General features: G+C 44.3%; 1 protein-coding gene across 2 annotated transcripts in view; it reads right to left on the bottom strand.

Annotated features, from left to right (window-relative positions):
* The window catches only part of FSIP1 (fibrous sheath interacting protein 1), a 186,491-nt gene that overhangs the window by 164,007 nt on the left and 3,811 nt on the right, over positions 1–18,673 (bottom strand). The window contains exons 2-5 of one of the 2 annotated variants that reach the window (XM_084631968.1): positions 13,718–13,849; positions 8,319–8,384; positions 4,860–5,037; positions 594–766 (exon numbers count right to left, since the gene is read on the bottom strand). In XM_084631968.1, the coding sequence (XP_084488094.1) occupies positions 594–766; positions 4,860–5,037; positions 8,319–8,384; positions 13,718–13,843 (543 nt within the window). In that variant the 5' untranslated portion in view covers positions 13,844–13,849. The remainder of the gene's footprint in view (positions 1–593; positions 767–4,859; positions 5,038–8,318; positions 8,385–13,717; positions 13,850–18,673) is intronic. The other variant, XM_084631969.1, reaches the window with a different exon arrangement.

Raw genomic sequence — 18,673 nt, 5'->3', positions numbered from 1 at the left:
GACACCATTTGATTGGAAGTGGTTGGGTCATTACAAAACCTAAACCTAATTTCCCCAATACTAATTTCCCCCTACTGTTACTCACACCTTCTTGTCAACTGTCTGAAATGGGCCACTCTCATTACCACTTCAAAAGTTATTTTTTCTCCCTGGGTATCCTGCTGTCAACTGAATAGTCTCGTTAGACTGACCTCAAACTTGGTAAGGCAACTCACATCTTTTCATGTATTTATACCTGCTTCTGTATTTTCCACTCCATGCATCTAATGAAGTGGGTTCTAGCCCACAAAAGCTTATGTCGAAATAAATTTGTTAGTCTCTAAGATGCCACAAGGACTCCTTGTTGTTTTTGCTGGTAGACTAACATGGCTACCACTCTGAAAGTTGCAACCATCTCCCAGGGCTGAAGCCATCAGACTTTGGCTTTGGCCCTGGGCCCCAGCTAGTCTAAGCCAGCCCTGGCAATCCCATTTGAAATGGGGCGCGACCCACAGTTTGAGAACTGCTGAACTAGACTTCTCCCTTCCATAAGATAGCATTCTGAGATGCTGTTTTATTGGTAAATATTTAAAAAAAAATCACACTTTGCTAACCTGAAGTTCTTCCCAAAGTTTAGCCCTCACTTCTCTGCCTTGTTTTTTAATTTCTCTTTCTCTAGATTGTTTCTTTGCCAGTATATTGTCCAATTTATTCATCTTCTTTATCGCTACTTGAATCCGAGGATCTATAACTTTCTCTTCAGTATTTTCTAGATTGGTAGAATTTGCTGTAGATTAGATATAAAATAGGATGTGAGCTTCAAGCATTTAATAAAATAATCACCAGACAATAGGAATTATTTGGCAGCAGCTTCAGTAGGAATAGGACCATTCACTATCACATGTTGCTTTTTGTTAGTTGGTTACACCAGGAAAGAAATATACAGGTCCTTCCAGAAGATAACAGAACTTTTCCTTTGTGGTAGAAAGGTAGTGGTAGATGTTTGTGTTTCTGGACACATAGGACCAGAGTTCTAGTTTGGCAGTGTGTAATATTTATTCTGGGGAGGTAGTGGTTTATCCATAGCAAAGGTTGTAACCACAACCCCATAATAAGGCTAAAACTCAAAATAATTGTCATGCTTTCAGATTTTTTGAGGTAAATCTCATTGACAACTAAAATGTGTCCTGAATTTTCTGATTGAATTAAGTCATTTTGAGATCAAGACGATTTTAAACGGCTCCATTTTTAAAATGCTGCAAAGCATCTAAAGTTTTAATATGTTCCTCTACCTGCTCAACCAAAAGTTTCAATACCAAAAGATGGGAAACTCAGGTACATTTTGACATTTGATCTGGAAATAAGCAGTTAAGGGCAGAAACAATAATATGCTTAAGAAATTACCATTATTTCAAAATTAAACAGGATTCTCTGTCAATGATGCCAACAGAGAAATATATATTTGTGATCAGCTTCTGAACAGGTCTGGTCTTCTTTTCTAAATTGAAAAGAAATTTCAAGGATCTAGTATGATAGTTCTCCTGCAGGCATTTCCCACTAAAATTGCCCTTTGTTTATAGGAATGTGCACAAGTCCACTTATTTGAAGAGCTAAGAGAGGAAAAAAGAGCTGACGTGACCTGCCAAAGTTACATGGAAAACATGTAATAGAGCCAGAACAGAACCCTGAACCAAGGCTTACTATTCACTAGATCAGTGCTCACCAACCAGTCAATCGCAATTGACTGGTCAATCCTAGAGACTCTCCCAGTCAACTGTGATATCTGGTGGTGCAGTGGGATTGCCACTAAGGCAGGCTTGCTCCGTGCCTGCCCCGGGCCCATGCCACTGCCAGAAGTGGCCAGTGCAGCCCCCGCAGCCCCATGGGTGGGGGGGGCGGGGGTCTCAGTGCACTGCTCCTGCAGGCAAGCACCGCCCCCGTAGCTCCCATTGGCCGAGAACGAGGAACTGTGGCCACTGGGAGCTGAGGGGGCGGTGCTGGCAGATAGGGGCAGCGCGCAGGGCCACAGGGCCTTCCAGGAGCCTGCCTTAGCCTTGCTGCACCACCGACCAGGAGCTGCCCACAGTAAGTGCCGCCCGGCGGGAGGCTGCACCCCAAGCCCCAGCCCTGAGCCCCCTCCCAGAGCCAGCACCCCAAACCCACTCCTGCACCCCAACCCCCTGCCCCAGCCCTGAGCCCCCCTCAGAGCCTGCACCCCAAACCCCCTCCTGCACCCCAACTCCCTGCCTCAGCCCTGACCCCCTCCCAGAGTCAGCACCCTGCACCTCCTCCTGCACCCCAATCCCCTGCCCCAGGCTTAGCCCGGAGCCCCCTCCCACAATGCGAACCCCTCGGCCCCAGCCCAGAGCCCACACCTGTTCCCAAACCCCAAACCCCTGCTCCAGCCCAGCGACAGTGAGTGAGGGTGGGGGAGAGCGAGCGATATGGGGGAGGAAATGGAGTGAACAGGGCGGGGCTTCGGGGAAGGGGCAGGACCTCGGAGAAGGGGCAGGGTAAATTCTGTGTTGCCCTTAAATTCAAAAAGTGATCCTGGGCGTAAAAAGGTTGGAGACCATTGCACTAGATCATACTGTCTCCCTTACGAATTACTTGACAACTCTGAGCCATATCCTCAGCTGGCATAAACTAGTACAGAGCCATACAAGTCAATGATATATTTTTTGCTATGAATGGCCTCGTTATCCATATACATGAGTAATCTATTTTTAATGCCTAAAAAGTTATTGGCCTCAATGATATAAAACAACAGTTGCAACCTTAACTATGGAAGTACAAGTAGCAATTCTATACTTGGACATGAATTTAACAGCCTAGTAAGGAAAAGTATTATCTATGTGGGATGTGGAAGAGTGTTATTATAATACTTTTTGATTTTCTGACATTTTGGAACCAGATTCACCTTTGCAGGATCACCCCACCCATCAAGTGCGGGGCTCAGCTGTGCTGGGGGTGGGGGAAGAATTCACCACAAGGGAGGATATTAGTGGTTCTGCCAGGGGAAAGCAGCTTTAATATCCAACTTGGTCTCCATGCCTAAGAGTGCCTCTCCCACCTGGCCTGGACATGTAGAATTACTGAACAGATCCAAACCACTTTGGGGTCTTCATCAGACCATTCCTGCTATAGTGGAATGGATGGGGTACAAGTTGCCTAACACTGCTCCAGATACACTTACCACCACTGGGTTTTGAAGACTTGTGTTGACAAAACCCAGAAAGGTGTATCAAGCACTCAGATACTACATCCATCACTATACTATGAAAACCTAGATAGAATCAAGCCCACAAATTTAAACTCTTGACTTTGACACTACATGAACAGATATTTTTCCTTCCTTTTCTTTTATTTAAAGAACTTAAATTAAAAAATACACAATGAGGCTGTCAAGAATTCCCCTCTTGAAATATCATCACCACACACTTGTCTTCCCTCTCCTGACTGCTCCTTCACCTTTTCTGGGAATCTGTTTTACTGCTCTATTAACTCAATGCATCTGAAAAATAATACCTTCTTTCACGTTGGTTAGCTTCCACTGAGATGCTTTATTGAATTTAGAAGCTTGAGTTTCAGCACACCCATCTTCAGAACCTACTGAGCTAGAAATCTATTCTGACAAAAGACCATCACAAAAATATAGATTATTTCAAATAACTTTAAAATATTTGATTGAAATGTTAAATAACAAAAGAACAAAGTACATTTTTTTCCTGTCAATCATAAAATAGCATCTCTAAAACACTCCACAGCAGATTTCTGTCTAGAAAAGGCACATTCCAGCACATTACGACCTTGTGCTTAAAACACAGGACTAGGAATCAAGCAATCTGTTTCACTCCTGGCCCAACCGCAGAATCTTGGTGTGACCTGGAACAAGTCATTTAAGCTTTCTGTGCCTTCATCTCCCTGCCTGTAAAATGGCAATACATGCTTACTCATGTTTTAGGGTGTGAGAAGTATTGGGAAGCTTTATTTTATTAATATCTATAAAGTGTATTAGCACCTTCCATCTGAAGATCTCCTATAAGTACCAAGTATTACTAGAAAATGCAGTACTTTATTTTATTTAAAATATTTCTTTTTAGATGTATATTGTACACTTGCAATTGCTAAGTTGGAAAAACTGAGATAACTGACAAATGTTAGGGCACCTCTCATCCATGACCTTTTTTTCCTCCTCCAAGTTAATTCACATAAGTGCAAATATGAAATACTAAGAACAAAGTTCTGCTCTCATATCCACAGGGTGAATTTTGACTTCATCATTCTGTTCTTACAGACACAGCATTCCAAATTTGCAGATCCAAGAGTAGAATTTTACCCAAGTTATATAATAGTAGTTGGCATTGCTGACTAGGGTTACCAAAATTAACATTCAAAAAAGACACACTCTACGGGGGGGGTTTGCTCGTGCCTCCTCGCCCCTGGCCCCGCCCCAACTCCACCCCTTCCCTGCCCCCATTCCAACCCCTACCCCAAAGTCCCTGCCCCAACTCTGCCCCCTCCGTGCTCTATTGGACCCCCTTCCCCAAATCCCCGCCCAGGCCCCACCTCCTCCCCTGAGCAAGCCGCTTTCCCCCTCCTCCTCCCTCCCTCCCAGCCACACGAAACAGCTGTTTCGCGGCGCAAGCACTGGGAGCTAGGGGGAAAGAGCGGACACTCTCTCGAGTGATCAGCATTCACTCTCTCTCTTGAATGATCAACTCTTCTTTGGGGAAAAATAATAATGGCAAATCCCAGACATTTTTAGATATTTAAAAATTCCTCCCGGATGGTGATTTAAAAACCAAAATGTCAGACATCTCCGGGAAAATATGGACGTATGGTAACCCTATTGCTGGTAAACTTAGTCATTCTCATACCTGGACACTCATTAGCATTTTGTATCTTCTGCTGGAAAATGCAGTTAATTTCCTGCTCAGAAGTCTGTGGAGATGTTCTCATTTTCTTCACTTCATGCTTCTCGCTATCATCATCTTTGTTTTCCTCTACACTGCTGTTTCTTGAATTGTCTTCTTTACGCTCAACTGGTGAAGAAACCTAAAAATTATGTAAATTAACAATTTCCACAGAAGTATTAATCTTTTAAAAATACTTTCTTTTCTTTCTTATGACTGCTAATAATAGTGACACCAAACCAGACTTTGCAGTTCTGCAGCTGCTTCTATCCAAGGATCTCAGAGCACTTTACAAATAAAAAAGCTTTACAACACCTCTGTCAGGTACATAGGTATTATCCTCATGTTACAGATGAGTGAACTGAGGCACAAAGTGATAAAATGAGTTGCTCAAAACCTCACAGCAAGTCAATGCAGTACTAACTCTGGCATCCTGATTCCCAGACACTGATATAATGCTACACCACACTCCTTGCCTTAAATTCAAATTTGATTTCAAATATTAATATCTTCACAATGGGGTCAAACACTGTACTTACACTGGAATTTGTTGAAATAATTAAATAATGGCACTTGAAAAAATCTTTTAATCGTATTCCACTTATTACAGAGCCCTCACCTTAATCAGGATGTGCTTAATCAGGAATTCCACTTAGCTGAGATCTCCCAAGTGTGCTCAGTTTACAAGTGCAAATGATATTTATTCTAACTTGTTTGCAGTGTTGGTTGTAGCTATGTTGGTCCCAGGATATTAGGCAGACAAGATGGATGAGGTAATATCTTTAATGGACCAACTTTTCTTGGTGAAAGAGACAAGCTTTTGAGCTACACAGAGTTGAAGAAGAGCTCTGTGTAGCTTGAAAGCTTGTCTCTTTCACCAACAGAAGTTGGTCCAATAAAAAATATTGTTGCATATATTCTAACTGTTAACCATGCAAGCACAACCCTGGATCTGAAAGTCAAGTTGCGCCCTTTCTGGCTCACGTATCAGCATTAAGCCTGTAAGAAAGTTGTGACTCTTTTTGTTCAAAAGTTGCAGCCGCTGTTTGATATAGTTGTGGTTTTGGTACAGTCCGTTCAAATTTGAGTGACGTTGCAACTCCATGTGCCAGGCTGCGACACCACTCACCCGAATTTGGCCCAACCACCCCTTTAGAGGAGTGGTCAGACCAAATCTGACTGAGGGTCACAATGCCACTCACTCAAATTTGGTCTGCCCACCCCTTTGAAGGGGCAGCTGGGCCCAATTCAAGTGAGTGGTGTTGTCACCTAACACACAGGGTCACAACACCAATGAAATTTGAGACAACTATAAAAAGTTAAGGTGTGTGCTAAAAGCGGAGGTTTCCGCAACAAAATCACAGCCTGCAACTTTCATATAGCTTTAGTTATCATCAGTAATAAAAGATTCTGTGGCCCTCAGAACTCCTCAATGCCCACTGGCAAGGGGGTTACAAAAATATCCTGGTATGAACAATCTGGTGCACAAAAGAATATTAGGTCTTAAATGAAAGCCAGGGTCCCACTGGTCATTAATATCGTTGTGAAATGTACGTACAGATCCTATGTAAGGAGTTATGTATATATACTGACAAAAAGTTCCTCAAGTCTGTGTGATGCTAGTGCCAGCTCTGGCCAAGGCCATAGGCATTAGCTAAGAACTAACAAACTCATAGCTGGAAACCAAACCAGCTCACCTGTATGTTAGTTTTTTCAAAATAGGTATTAGTCTTACAAGAATGTATTCAGTGTTTAGACTCTATGAAATGCTTGTAAATTGCTGCATGCATTAATCTCAACTGTAATGTCTGTATTCCATGCCATGAGGAAATATGTAAGCTTTGCTTTATAACTTTGAAAATGTTTGCTCTGAACTTGTGAAGCCAGGCACAGGAATCATCTCCCCTGCCCATTTAGATGGCCTACCAAGATGAAATGAGACATTAAGGAACATCGTGACACAAAGGATTCTAAGCTTGTGAATGGCCCTATCACATCTTAGAAATGTACATGCAAGGGAGCTCGTCTCATACACTGGAAGACTAAGGGCATGTCTACACTACAAAATTGTGTGGACCTAGGTTACATTGGCATACAGCTGCCACAGTAATTAAATCGCTTTTGCGTGTTCAAACTACACTCCTCGTGTCAGCAGAAAGCAGTGCACCATGGGTAGCTATTACACTGTGCAACTAGCCACCATCTAGTACAAGGTATTTTCGTGAGGTTTTGCAATGCCTCATGGGGGCCAAAAAAGTCATGCAGGGGTGACTCGGAGCATGATTTCAACATCCCGAATTGCAGTATTCTCCATCCCATAATTTCATCTATATCCCATAATGTTTCACACCTCTTTTCAAAATCCCCACAAACCCACACATCCCTGCTCGCTGTCTGTCATCTGTGTCAGAAGCATGGATCCTGCACAGCCCTGCACTATTGTGATGAGCATTGCAAGCATGGGGCACCTGATCCTGCAGTATTTGCAGAGTCACCAGAGAAGCCACGGGGAACATGATGAGTCCATGGAGGCTAGATTGCTGTGGGACATAGAAACAATTCAAAATTGTTGGAAGCATTCATGGGGAAATGCAGATAGTGACATGCCAGTGCCAGGCCCAAGAAATTAGCACTGACTGATGGGATCATATTATCATGCAGGTTTGGGATGACAAGCAGCGGCTGCAGAACTTTCAGATGTGCAAGGTCATATTCCTGATTCTGGGTGCAGAGCTCACCCCAGCCCTCCAGTGCAGCAACACGAAAATGCGATCTGCACTGAAGTGGAGAAGTGGTGACCACTCTGTGGAAACTTGTGACACCTGATTGCTACTGAACAGTCGGAAATCAGTTAGGAGTTAAGAAATCCACCATGGGGGCTGTTGTGATACAAGTGTGCAGGGCCGTTAATTGAGTACTGCTGTGAAGGACTTGACTCTGTGCAATTTGCAGGATATAGTGGATGGTTTTGCATCAATGGGGCTCCCAAACTGGTGGGGTGATAGATGGCACACATATCCCTATTTTGACACCCGACCACCTTGCCACAGAGCACGTCAACAAAAAGAGCTACTTTTCTATGGTAATGTCAGCAATGGTGGATCACCAGGGACACTTTATTGACATCAATGTGGGCTGGTCAGTGAAGATGCATGACGCTCACGTCTTTAAAAACACAGGACTGTTCGGAAAGCTGCAAGCAGAGAATTTCTTTCCAGACTGGTGGATTAGCACTGGGAATATTGAAATGCCAATAGTGACCCTGGGAGACCCAGCCTACCCCTTATCCCCATGGCTCATGAAGCCATACACTGGCCACGTCAACTACAGCAAGGAGCGCTTTAACTACAGGCTCAGCAGATACAGAATGACAGTTGAATGTGCCTTTGCTTATTTGAAAGGTTGCTGGCACGGTCTACTCACGAGATTGGACTTCAGTGACAAAAGTATCCCACTGGTTATAGGTGCCTGCTGTGTCCTGCATAACATCTGTGAAGCAAAGGGGGAAAGTTTCTGCTGGGGTGGAGGGCAGACATGGAACAGCTATCTGCTGATTTTGAGCAGTGCCAGGTACCAGGGCTATAAGAGCAGCTCTACGCAAAGCTGTTTGGCTCAGAGAGGCTTTGAAAAACCATGTGTGTTGCTGTAGTGTGCTCTACCTGGCACTGCTCTTTTGCAACCCCATATGAATCCTGTAATGAGTGCTGTGTGTGTAGTAATATAACATTACAAATTCACCTGTTACTAGCACCCCAGCCAGCATATGTTGTGAACTAAAAGATGAATTACGTTTCCATAAATAGAGTTTTATACCATGCCCATGCAAACAGACACATTATAACTAAATAAAACGTAATAAGTAAAGGGAAAAGAACATTTGAAGGGGAAAGAACAGTCATTTCCATTTCAGAAACACATACGCCAACTGTCTTTTTCACAGGTCAGTGCATGTGCAGCTGTGACTGCCTGTACGCTCCCCCGGCGTAGAGTGGTAGGGATAGTGCAGCAGCCCCGGATGCTACGTGGAATGCGTGTGTGTGTAGGGAGGTCCCAGAATATGGTTTTCTATGGGCTGCAGAGGAAGGTGAGCATAGTACTGTTGAACCTGAAAGTCAACAAGAGTCTGCAGCATGCCTGTTTGCTGCTGCACTTCCCTGTCCATTTCCTACTTCTTTCTCCTCTGCGCTCTATCCCTGGTCATGCTGCCTGCGGGGGTGATTCTCCAAGACCAGTGCTCAGTATCCAAAGCAGCAGAGGCTTGCAGGATCTCTTGGAACATGTCATCCCATGTCCTCTTCGTTCTCCTCCCTATCTGGCTGAGCCACTCCACTGGTGTGGATGAAAAGAGCCTCAAGGCCACATTTCCAGCTGCAAAAGATACAATGCACATAGGTACAATTGTGACTGTATTCACAAGATAAATGGAATCCTGCTATACAGAACTCACTGCCCTTGATCCACACAAGTTGCAAGCACTCCATTCTCACTTCTCTTTGGGACTGATAGATCATGGTGGCAGTCCCAGCTATGGTGAGTATGGCCCTGGGGGAAAGGGACGAGTTAGGGAAATAAGGGGGCATAGCTCACAGGCATGAGTACATGCACATTGGGCAACTGTACTGAATACTGGCACCAATTTCCACAGGCAGTCATGATTTTAGCTGATATCTCACTCCTGAGGGTAATGGAGGCTGAAAGGGAACAGCTCCTGCAGGCATCCAGCTGCTGACTGGGGCCATATACTGCTAGGCTGTGTGCTGCAATGATGCCTGATGACATAATCGCTGAGTAGCATGGGAAAGCATCCTATTGCAGTGGAAGAAATCAGGCAGCCCTCCCAGAAACCTTCAGCAGAGAACTGCAGACTTCCTCCAGGAAAGTTTCCTCGAGATCTCTGGAGGATTCATAGGACATCCCGGTGCACATAAACAAACTGTTCCATGGGGCTTCCTCTGTTGAACTCCACAGGGGAATGAAAAGCAGATGGCAACTCTACCTCTATTGGTTGTTTCACTACCTCATCTAGCATAAGTAAAAAAGAGTAAATCAACATGTATGTCTTGGTACTTTGTGGGTTCCATCCCTGCAATATCAAAGCAAACTGCATACTTACCAAAGGTTCCTTTCCCTGCATCATGCTCGCCTGTCCTGGGCTGTAAGGACTGGCTGGACTGCACAGGACTCAAAAACATGTCCTGGCTTGCTGCACAGCTGGATTTGTCAGTCCCCTGTTCCTGATATTCCTCTTGTTCTTTGCTGTTCACAGTGGAGGCCTGTAACGCTTCCTAACTATCCATGGGACTCTTTGTGGGGGGAGAGGGGTGTTATCCGAGGATGGTATGCAGCTCTGTGTAAAAGCAGCAGGTCTATGACTCCGCACCAGAGCAATTATTAACCTCCCTTGCCTTCTGGTTTGCCAGCTGCATCTCCTTGGCTTTCATGCGGCACTGCTGCTGCTCCCTCTTATAGCCCTCCTCCTCCGCCATGATCTGAGCGATCTGCTGGCGGGATTGGAGCTGTGTCTGCACAGCCTCTTCTCCCCACAGATTCAGGAGATCAAACACCTCTTGTGTACTCCAGACAGGAGTGCATCTGCAGTGTGGAACCGGCATGGTCAGCTAGGAAGTTGCCAGGTTTGCTTGAGAACTGCTATGTGAGCTCTCCAAGCTGAGCAAACATGAAATGCCATTTCAAAAATTCTCACGTCTTTAAAGAGGAGAGGCAGCTTCCTGTGTACCTGGCCACTGGGCAGCAGAGTTCAAAACGGTGACAAGAGTGGTCAAGGTGGGACATTGGGGGACACCTCCTGGAGGCCACTAATAGTCGATGTCAATCTAAACTTTACGCCACTTGTGGAGGTGGAGTTAAGTTGGCATAGCGGGTAAGTTACATCAGCAGGAGCAAAATTTTAGTGTAGACACTAACATAGTGATGTCGACGTAAATCAGCCTAACTCTGTCGTTTAGGCCTAACTGTAAAAGATAAAACAGGGTCACAGGAAAATTGTTCATCTCTTTGCTGTTTGAACTCTCACAGGGCCAGAAAATTTAAACTGAAGTAAGAGAACCCCCAGGGTTATCCTTGGGTTTGCACTGAAAGACATTTTGAATGGACAGATCACTACAACTCTGTCACTCCTAGGTTTTAAACTGCAACTCATTAGTGCGCATATTAGCTTGCTTTAACCTGTAAATAACTCAAGTCTTTTTCCTAGATAATAAGCCTGTAGATAGTTTATGACAGGATTGGCTACAGGCAGTGTCTTTGGTGTAAGAATTAGGGTACCAACTGATCTAAGGTAAGTGACTGGTCTCTTGGGGACTGGAAGCAACCTGAATATTGTGTGATTTTTGGTGAGAGTGACCACTTAATCACTAAGTCCAGCTTGCCTTGGTAGCAAGATAGACTGGAGTGCATAAGGGGACTGTCTGTGACTTCACAGTAAGACTGCTATAATGATCCAGGAGTTCACATTTGTTACTTGGTTGGTGAAATCTAATTATAGAACATACCATCAGTTTGGAATGTCTTCCCTGTTTCTGACACTCTGTCCTGAGGTAGGCACTCACGGTCATGAGCCACTCCAGACCGTGTGACAGCCCGTATCAAGGCAGAGCTGACAAACAAGTTTTCTGTTTGCCAGAGGAAAGATGTTTATTCTTCTCTCTGTCAGCATGTAAACTGAGCATTGTAAGCCGACACAGTGAAAGCCACATTTCCATACAAAGTCAACAGGTGGAGGGATGTGAAATCAACAGGAGAATAAACTACGGCGGGTTATCCTGACTCAGGGTACAAGCTATGAACTTCGGGGGACAGAAGGAGAAGGTAAGGAAGACATCCCTTTATCCTGCACTTAGGAAGTAATCAGGCAGTGCAATTACATTCTGGAAAACGGGATCACAACTAACCTCGGCTGAAATGCTGCAAAGGACATTTGGGGTGAAATAAACTTCTATAGATAGAAGGTTAGTCTATTAAGTTTAGTCTTTAGAAATCATGCTATGATTTTGTTGTATACATTCCTTTTGTTTCTATTATTTTTACTCACTATCACCTGAATCTCAAATCTTTGATAATAAATGTATCGTGGTTTTCACTAAAAATATATCTCTGAGTGCTGTGATACTATACAAAGAGATGATCCTGAGTTGAATCATTCAAGAGCTGTCACCTTCAGCCCCCAACTAAAACCTCTCCAGCGCATCATCAAAGATCTACAACCTATCCTGAAAAATGATTCCTCACTCTCACAGATCTTGGGAGACAAACCAGTCAGTCCTCGCTTACAGATAGCCCCCCAACCTGAAGCAAATACTCTCCAGCAACCACACACCACACAACAAAAACACTAACCCAGGAACCTAATCTTGCAACAAAGCCCAATGCCAACTCTGTCCACATATTTATTCAAGTGACACCAACATAGGACCTAATCACTTTAGCCACGCCATCTGGGGCTCGTTCACCTGCACATCTACTAATGGGATATATGCCATCATGTGCCAGCAATGCCCCTCTGCCATGTACATTGGCCAAACCGGACAGTCTCTACGCAAAAGAATAAATGGACACAAATCTGACAACAGGAGTCACAACATTCAAAAACCGGTAGGAAAACACTTCAGCCTCTCTGGCCACTCAGTAAAAGACTTAAGGGTGGCAATTCTGCAACAGAAAAGCTTCAGAAACAGACTCCAACAAGAAACTGCTGAGCTTGAATTAATATGCAAACTAAATACCATTAACCTGGGTTTGAATAAAGCCTGGGAGTGGCTGGGTCATTACACATATTGAATCTATTTCCCTAAGTAAAGTATCCTCACACCTTCTTGTCAACTGTCTAAATGGGCCATCTTGATTATCACTACAAACTTTTTTTTCTCCTGCTGATAGCTCATCTTAATTAATTAGTCTCTTACAGTTTGCATGGCAAATTCCACCTTCTCTGTATGTATGTGTATATTTTATATATATCTTCTTACTGTATGTTCCATTCAATGCATCCGATGAAGTGGGCTGTAGCCCATGAAAGCTTACGCTCTAATAAATTTGTTCGTCTCTAAGGTGCCACAAGTACTCCTGTTGTTTTTTTTTTTTCAAGAAGGTGTGTACACTGTTCCCTGGGGCTAGTAGACCTGATATTTCTGTGAGTGTTCAGCGGATAAGGGGCTGGACACTACAGGGGAACACTGAAAAGGGGCTCAGGGACTGGGGTGCACCTATTCATAATCTGCAAGGCAAAGTAAGGGCTGACATAGCCTAGAGGACTTTGTTTGGGCAGCTAACAGGCTGCTGGTGTCAAAGAGCTAATATCCAATTAAGCACAAGAAAGTCTCCCTCACACTGGAGGTGGGGGATGGGGGGGAGGTTTTAACAAGGTGATTCACAGTTCTGGGTACCCCACGAACCATCATAAACTCTGTCCCAAGTTATATCTGTGAAACCTTCCTGTTATCAATGGGGTAACAAAGGTTTAATTGAGGGAAGAATTTAGTTAACAATTTGACTGGTGGTGCATAAAACAGAATATGATCTAGGCTAACAGAGGGGAAAAAGTAGTACAGATGTATGTAAGTCTTTAAAGTAAGCAAATATCACTCTAAATACATACAAAGAGCTGACCTGTGTACACACACTCACTCTTGAAACTAGAACTGCATTTTAAGTGACTTTCTTTCTATGATAATACTCACTAGTATTTACACATCAATTTTAATCCATAAAGCACTTTATAAATATTTTACAAAGGTTTATTCTTTTCATTTTATAGATAGGGAAAAATGAGACACACAGAGGTTCTGACCTGCCAAAGCTCATACCTTTGACAAGCATGGTTCCGGTGTTAGAACCTCCAAAGATGCACTTAAAGCTCTGCTTACAGGGTGCGCTCTTGAGCTAGATGCAGGCCTTGAAATTTCATCCAAGTTTCCCCTTGTAATATCCATTGTGATCTAAAATGGACAAATAGAGAACAACAAATGCTACCACATATCAATAGCTTATTTATTAAACAAAAAACCCCATAAGGCTTAGGCAACAAATTAAACAAATCTAGAAGTCCTACCCCTAACAAATTATACAATCTTTATATACAATGTATACAATAAAGGAGTACTTGTGGCACCTTAGAGATTAACCAATTTATTTGAGCATAAGCTTTCGTGAGCTACAGCTCACTTCATCGGATGCATACTGTGGAAAGTGTAGAAGATCTTTTTATATACACACAAAGCATGAAAAAATACCTCCTCCCACCCCACTCTCCTGCTGGTAATAGCTTATCTAAAGTGATCCCTCTCCTTACAATGTGTATGATAATCAAGTTGGGCCATTTCCAGAACAAATCCAGGGTTTAACAAGAATGTCTGGGGGGGGGGGGGGTAGGAAAAAACAAGGGGAAATAGGTTACCTTGCATAATGACTTAGCCACTCCCAGTCTCTATTCAAGCCTAAGTTAATTGTATCCAATTTGCAAACGAATTCCAATTCAACAGTTTCTCACTGAAGTCTGGATTTGAAGTTTTTTTGTTGTAATATAGCAACTTTCATGTCTAATCGCATGACCAGAGAGATTGAAGTGTTCTCCGACTGGTTTATGAATGTTATAATTCTTGACATCTGATTTGTGTCCATTTATTCTTTTACGTAGAGACTGTCCAGTTTGAGCAATGTACATGGCAGAGGGGCATTGCTTTTTTTGCCTCGGTCTTCACTAACAAGGTCAGCTCCCAGACTGCTGCGCTGGGCATCACAACATGGGGTATAGATGACCAGCCCTCTGTGGAGAAAGAGGTGGTTAGGGACTATTTAGAAAAGCTGGATGTGCACAAGTCCATGGGGCCGGACGAGTTGCATCCGAGAGTGCTAAAGGAACTGGCGGCTGTGATTGCAGAGCCATTGGCCATTATCTTTGAAAACTCGTGGCGAACGGGGGAAGTCCCGGACGACTGCAAAAAGGCTAATGTAGTGCCAATCTTTAAAAAAGGGAAGAAGGAAGATCCTGGGAACTACAGGCCAGTCAGCCTCACTTCAGTCCCCGGAAAAATCATGGAGCAGGTCCTCAAAGAATCAATCCTGAAGCACTTACATGAGAGGAAAGTGATCAGGAACAGTCAGCATGGATTCACCAAGGGAAGGTCATGCCTGACTAATCTAATCGCCTTCTATGATGAGATTACTGGTTCTGTGGATGAAGGGAAAGCAGTGGACGTATTGTTTCTTGACTTTAGCAAAGCTTTTGACACGGTCTCCCACAGTATTCTTGTCAGCAAGTTAAAGAAGTACAGGCTGGATGAATGCACTATAAGGTGGGTAGAAGGTTGGCTAGATTGTCGGGCTCAACGGGTAGTGATCAATGGCTCCATGTCTAGTTGACAGCCGGTGTCAAGTGGAGTGCCCCAGGGGTCGGTCCTGGGGCCGGTTTTGTTCAATAACTTCATAAATGATCTGGAGGATGGTGTGGATTGCACTCTCAGCAAATTTGCAGATGATACTAAACTGGGAGGAGTGGTAGATACGCTGGAGGGCAGGGATAGGATACAGAGGGACCTGGACAAATTGGAGGATTGGGCCAAAAGAATTCTGATGAGGTTCAATAAGGATAAGTGCAGGGTCCTGCACTTAGGATGGAAGAACCCAATGCACAGCTACAGACTAGGGACTGAATGGCTGGGAAGCAGTTCTGCAGAAAAGGACCTAGGAGTGACAGTGGACGAGAAGCTGGATATGAGTCAGCAGTGTGCCCTTGTTGCCAAGAAGGCCAATGGCATTTTGGGATGTATAAGTAGGGGCATAGCGAGCAGATCGAGGGACGTGATCGTCCCCCTCTATTCGACATTGGCGAGGCCTCATCTGGAGTACTGTCTTCAGTTTTGGGCCCCACACTACAAGAAGGATGTGGATAAACTGGAGAGAGTCCAGCGAAGGGCAACAAAAACGATTAGGGGTCTGGAACACATGAGTTATGAGGAGAGGCTGAGGGAACTGGGATTGTTTAGTCTGCAGAAGAGAAGAATGAGGGGGGATTTGATAGCTGCTTTCAACTACCTGAGAGGTGGTTCCAGAGAGGATGGTTCTAGACTATTCTCAGTGGTAGAAGAGGACAGGACAAGGAGTAATGGTCTCAAGTTGCAGGGGGGGAGGTTTAGGTTGGATATTAGGAAAAACTTTTTCACTAGGAGGGTTGTGAAACACTGGAATGCGTTGTCTAGGGAGGTGGTGGAATCTCCTTCCTTAGAAGTTTTTAAGGTCAGGCTTGACAAAGCCCTGGCTGGGATGATTTAATTAGGGATTTGTCTTGCTTTTGAGCAGGGGGTTGGACTAGATGACCTCCTGAGGTCCCTTCCAACCCTGATATTCTATGATTCTATGATTGCTGGCACATGATGGCATATATCACATTGGTGGATGTGCAGGTGAACGAGCCTCTGATAGTGTGGCTGATGTTATTAGGCCCTGTGATGGTGTCCCCTGAATAGATATGTGGGCACAGTTGACAACGGGCTTTGTTGCAAGGATAGGTTCCTGGGTTAGTGGTTCTCTTGTGCGGTATGTGGTTGCTGGTGAGTATTTGCTTCAGGCTGTGGGGCTGTCTGTAAGCAAGAACTGGCCTGTCTCCCAAGATTTGTAAAAAGGCTGACAACGGAGGTGCTGTTGTCATCATGAATAGGTCGGAATATGAACAAGAGGCTGTTCGGCAGCTCTCCAACACCACTTTCCACAAGCCATTACCCTCTGATCCCACTGAGAGTTACCAAAAGAAACTACAGCATTTGCTCAAGAAACTCCCTGAAAAAGCACAAGATCAAATCCGCACAGACACACCCCTGGAGCCCCGACCTGGGATATTCTATCTACTACCCAAGATCCATAAACCTGGAAATCCTGGGTGCCCCATCATCTCAGGCATTGGCACCCTGACAGCGGGATTGTCTGGCTATGTAGACTCCCTCCTCAGGCCCTACGCCACCAGCACTCCCAGCTACCTTCGAGACAGCACTGACTTCCTGAGGAAACTACAATCCATCGGTGATCTTCCTAATAACACCATCCTGGCCACTATGGAGGTAGAAGCCCTCTACACCAACATTCCACACAAAGATGGACTACAAGCCGTCAAGAACACTATCCTCAATAATGTCACGGCTAACCTGGTGGCTCAACTTTGTGACTTTGTCCTTACCCATAACTATTTTACATTTGGGGACAATGTATACCTTCAGATCAGCGGCACTGCTATGGGTACCCGCATGGCCCCACAGTATGCCAACATTTTTATGGCTGACTTAGAACAATGCTTCCTCAGCTCTCATCCCCTAACGCCCCTACTCTACCTGCGCTATATTGATGACATCTCCATCATCTGGACCCATGGAAAAGAAGCCCTTGAGGAATTCCATCATGATTTCAACAATTTGCATCCCACCATCAACCTCAGCCTGGTCCAGTTCACACAAGAGATCCACTTCCTGGACACTACAGTGCTAATAAACGATGGTCACATAAACACCACCCTATACCGGAAACCTACTGACCGCTATTCCTACCTACATGCCTCCAGCTTTCACCCTGACCACACCACACGATCCATCGTCTACAGCCAAGCTCTGCGATACAACCGCATTTGCTCCAACCCCTCAGACAGAGACAAACACCTACAAGATCTCTATCAAGCATTCTTACAACTACAATACCCACCTGCGGAAGTGAAGAAACAGATTGACAGAGCCAGAAGAGTATCCAGAAGTCACCTACTACAGGATAGGCCTAACAAAGGAAAATAACAGAACGCCACCAGCCGTCACCTTCAGCCCCCAACTAAAACCCCTCCAATGCATTATTAAGGATCTACAACCTATCCTGAAGGATGACCCAACACTCTCACAAATCTTGGGAGACAGGCCAGTCCTTGCCTACAGACAGCCCCCCAACCTGAAGCAAATACTCACTAGCAACCACATACCGCACAACAGAACCACTAACCCAGGAATCTATCCTGGCAACAAAGCCCATTACCAACTGTGCCCACATATCTATTCAGGGGACACCATCACAGGGCCTAATAACCTCAGCCACACTTTCAGAGGCTCGGTCACCTGCACATCCACCAATGTGATATATGCCATCATGTGCCAGCAATGCTCCTCTGCCATGTACATTGGTCAAACTGGACAGTCTCTACGTAAAAGAATAAATGGACACAAATCAGATGTCAAGAATTATAACATTCATAAACCAGCCGGAGAACACTTCAATCTCCCTGGTCACGCGATTACAGACATGAAAGTTACTATATTACAACAAAAAAACTTCAAATCCAGACTCCAGCGAGAAACTGTTGAATTGGAATTCATTTGCAAATTGGATACAATTAACTTAGGCTTGAATAGAGACTGGGAGTGGCTAAGTCATTATGCAAGGTAACCTATTTCCCCTTGTTTTTTCCTACCCCCCGCCTCCAGACGTTCTTGTTAAACCCTGGATTTGTGCTGGAAATGGCCCACCTTGATTATCATACACATTGTAAGGAGAGGGATCACTTTAGATAAGCTATTACCAGCAGGAGAGTGGGGTGGGAGGAGGTATTTTTTTATGCTTTGTGTGTATATAAAAAGATCTTAAAAGTATAAAATATAAAAAATATAAAAAGATCTACAGTTTCCACAGTATGCATCCAATGAAGTGAGTTGTAGCTCACGAAAGCTTATGCTCTAATAAATTGGTTAGTCTCTAAGGTGCCACAAGTACTCCTTTTCTTTTTGCGAATACAGACTAAC

Source organism: Lepidochelys olivacea (genome assembly GCF_965140295.1).
Source record: "Lepidochelys olivacea isolate rLepOli2 genome assembly, chromosome: 6".
In the NCBI taxonomy this organism is placed as follows: Eukaryota; Metazoa; Chordata; order Testudines; family Cheloniidae; genus Lepidochelys; species Lepidochelys olivacea.
This window is presented reverse-complemented; position numbering and strand designations above follow the sequence as displayed.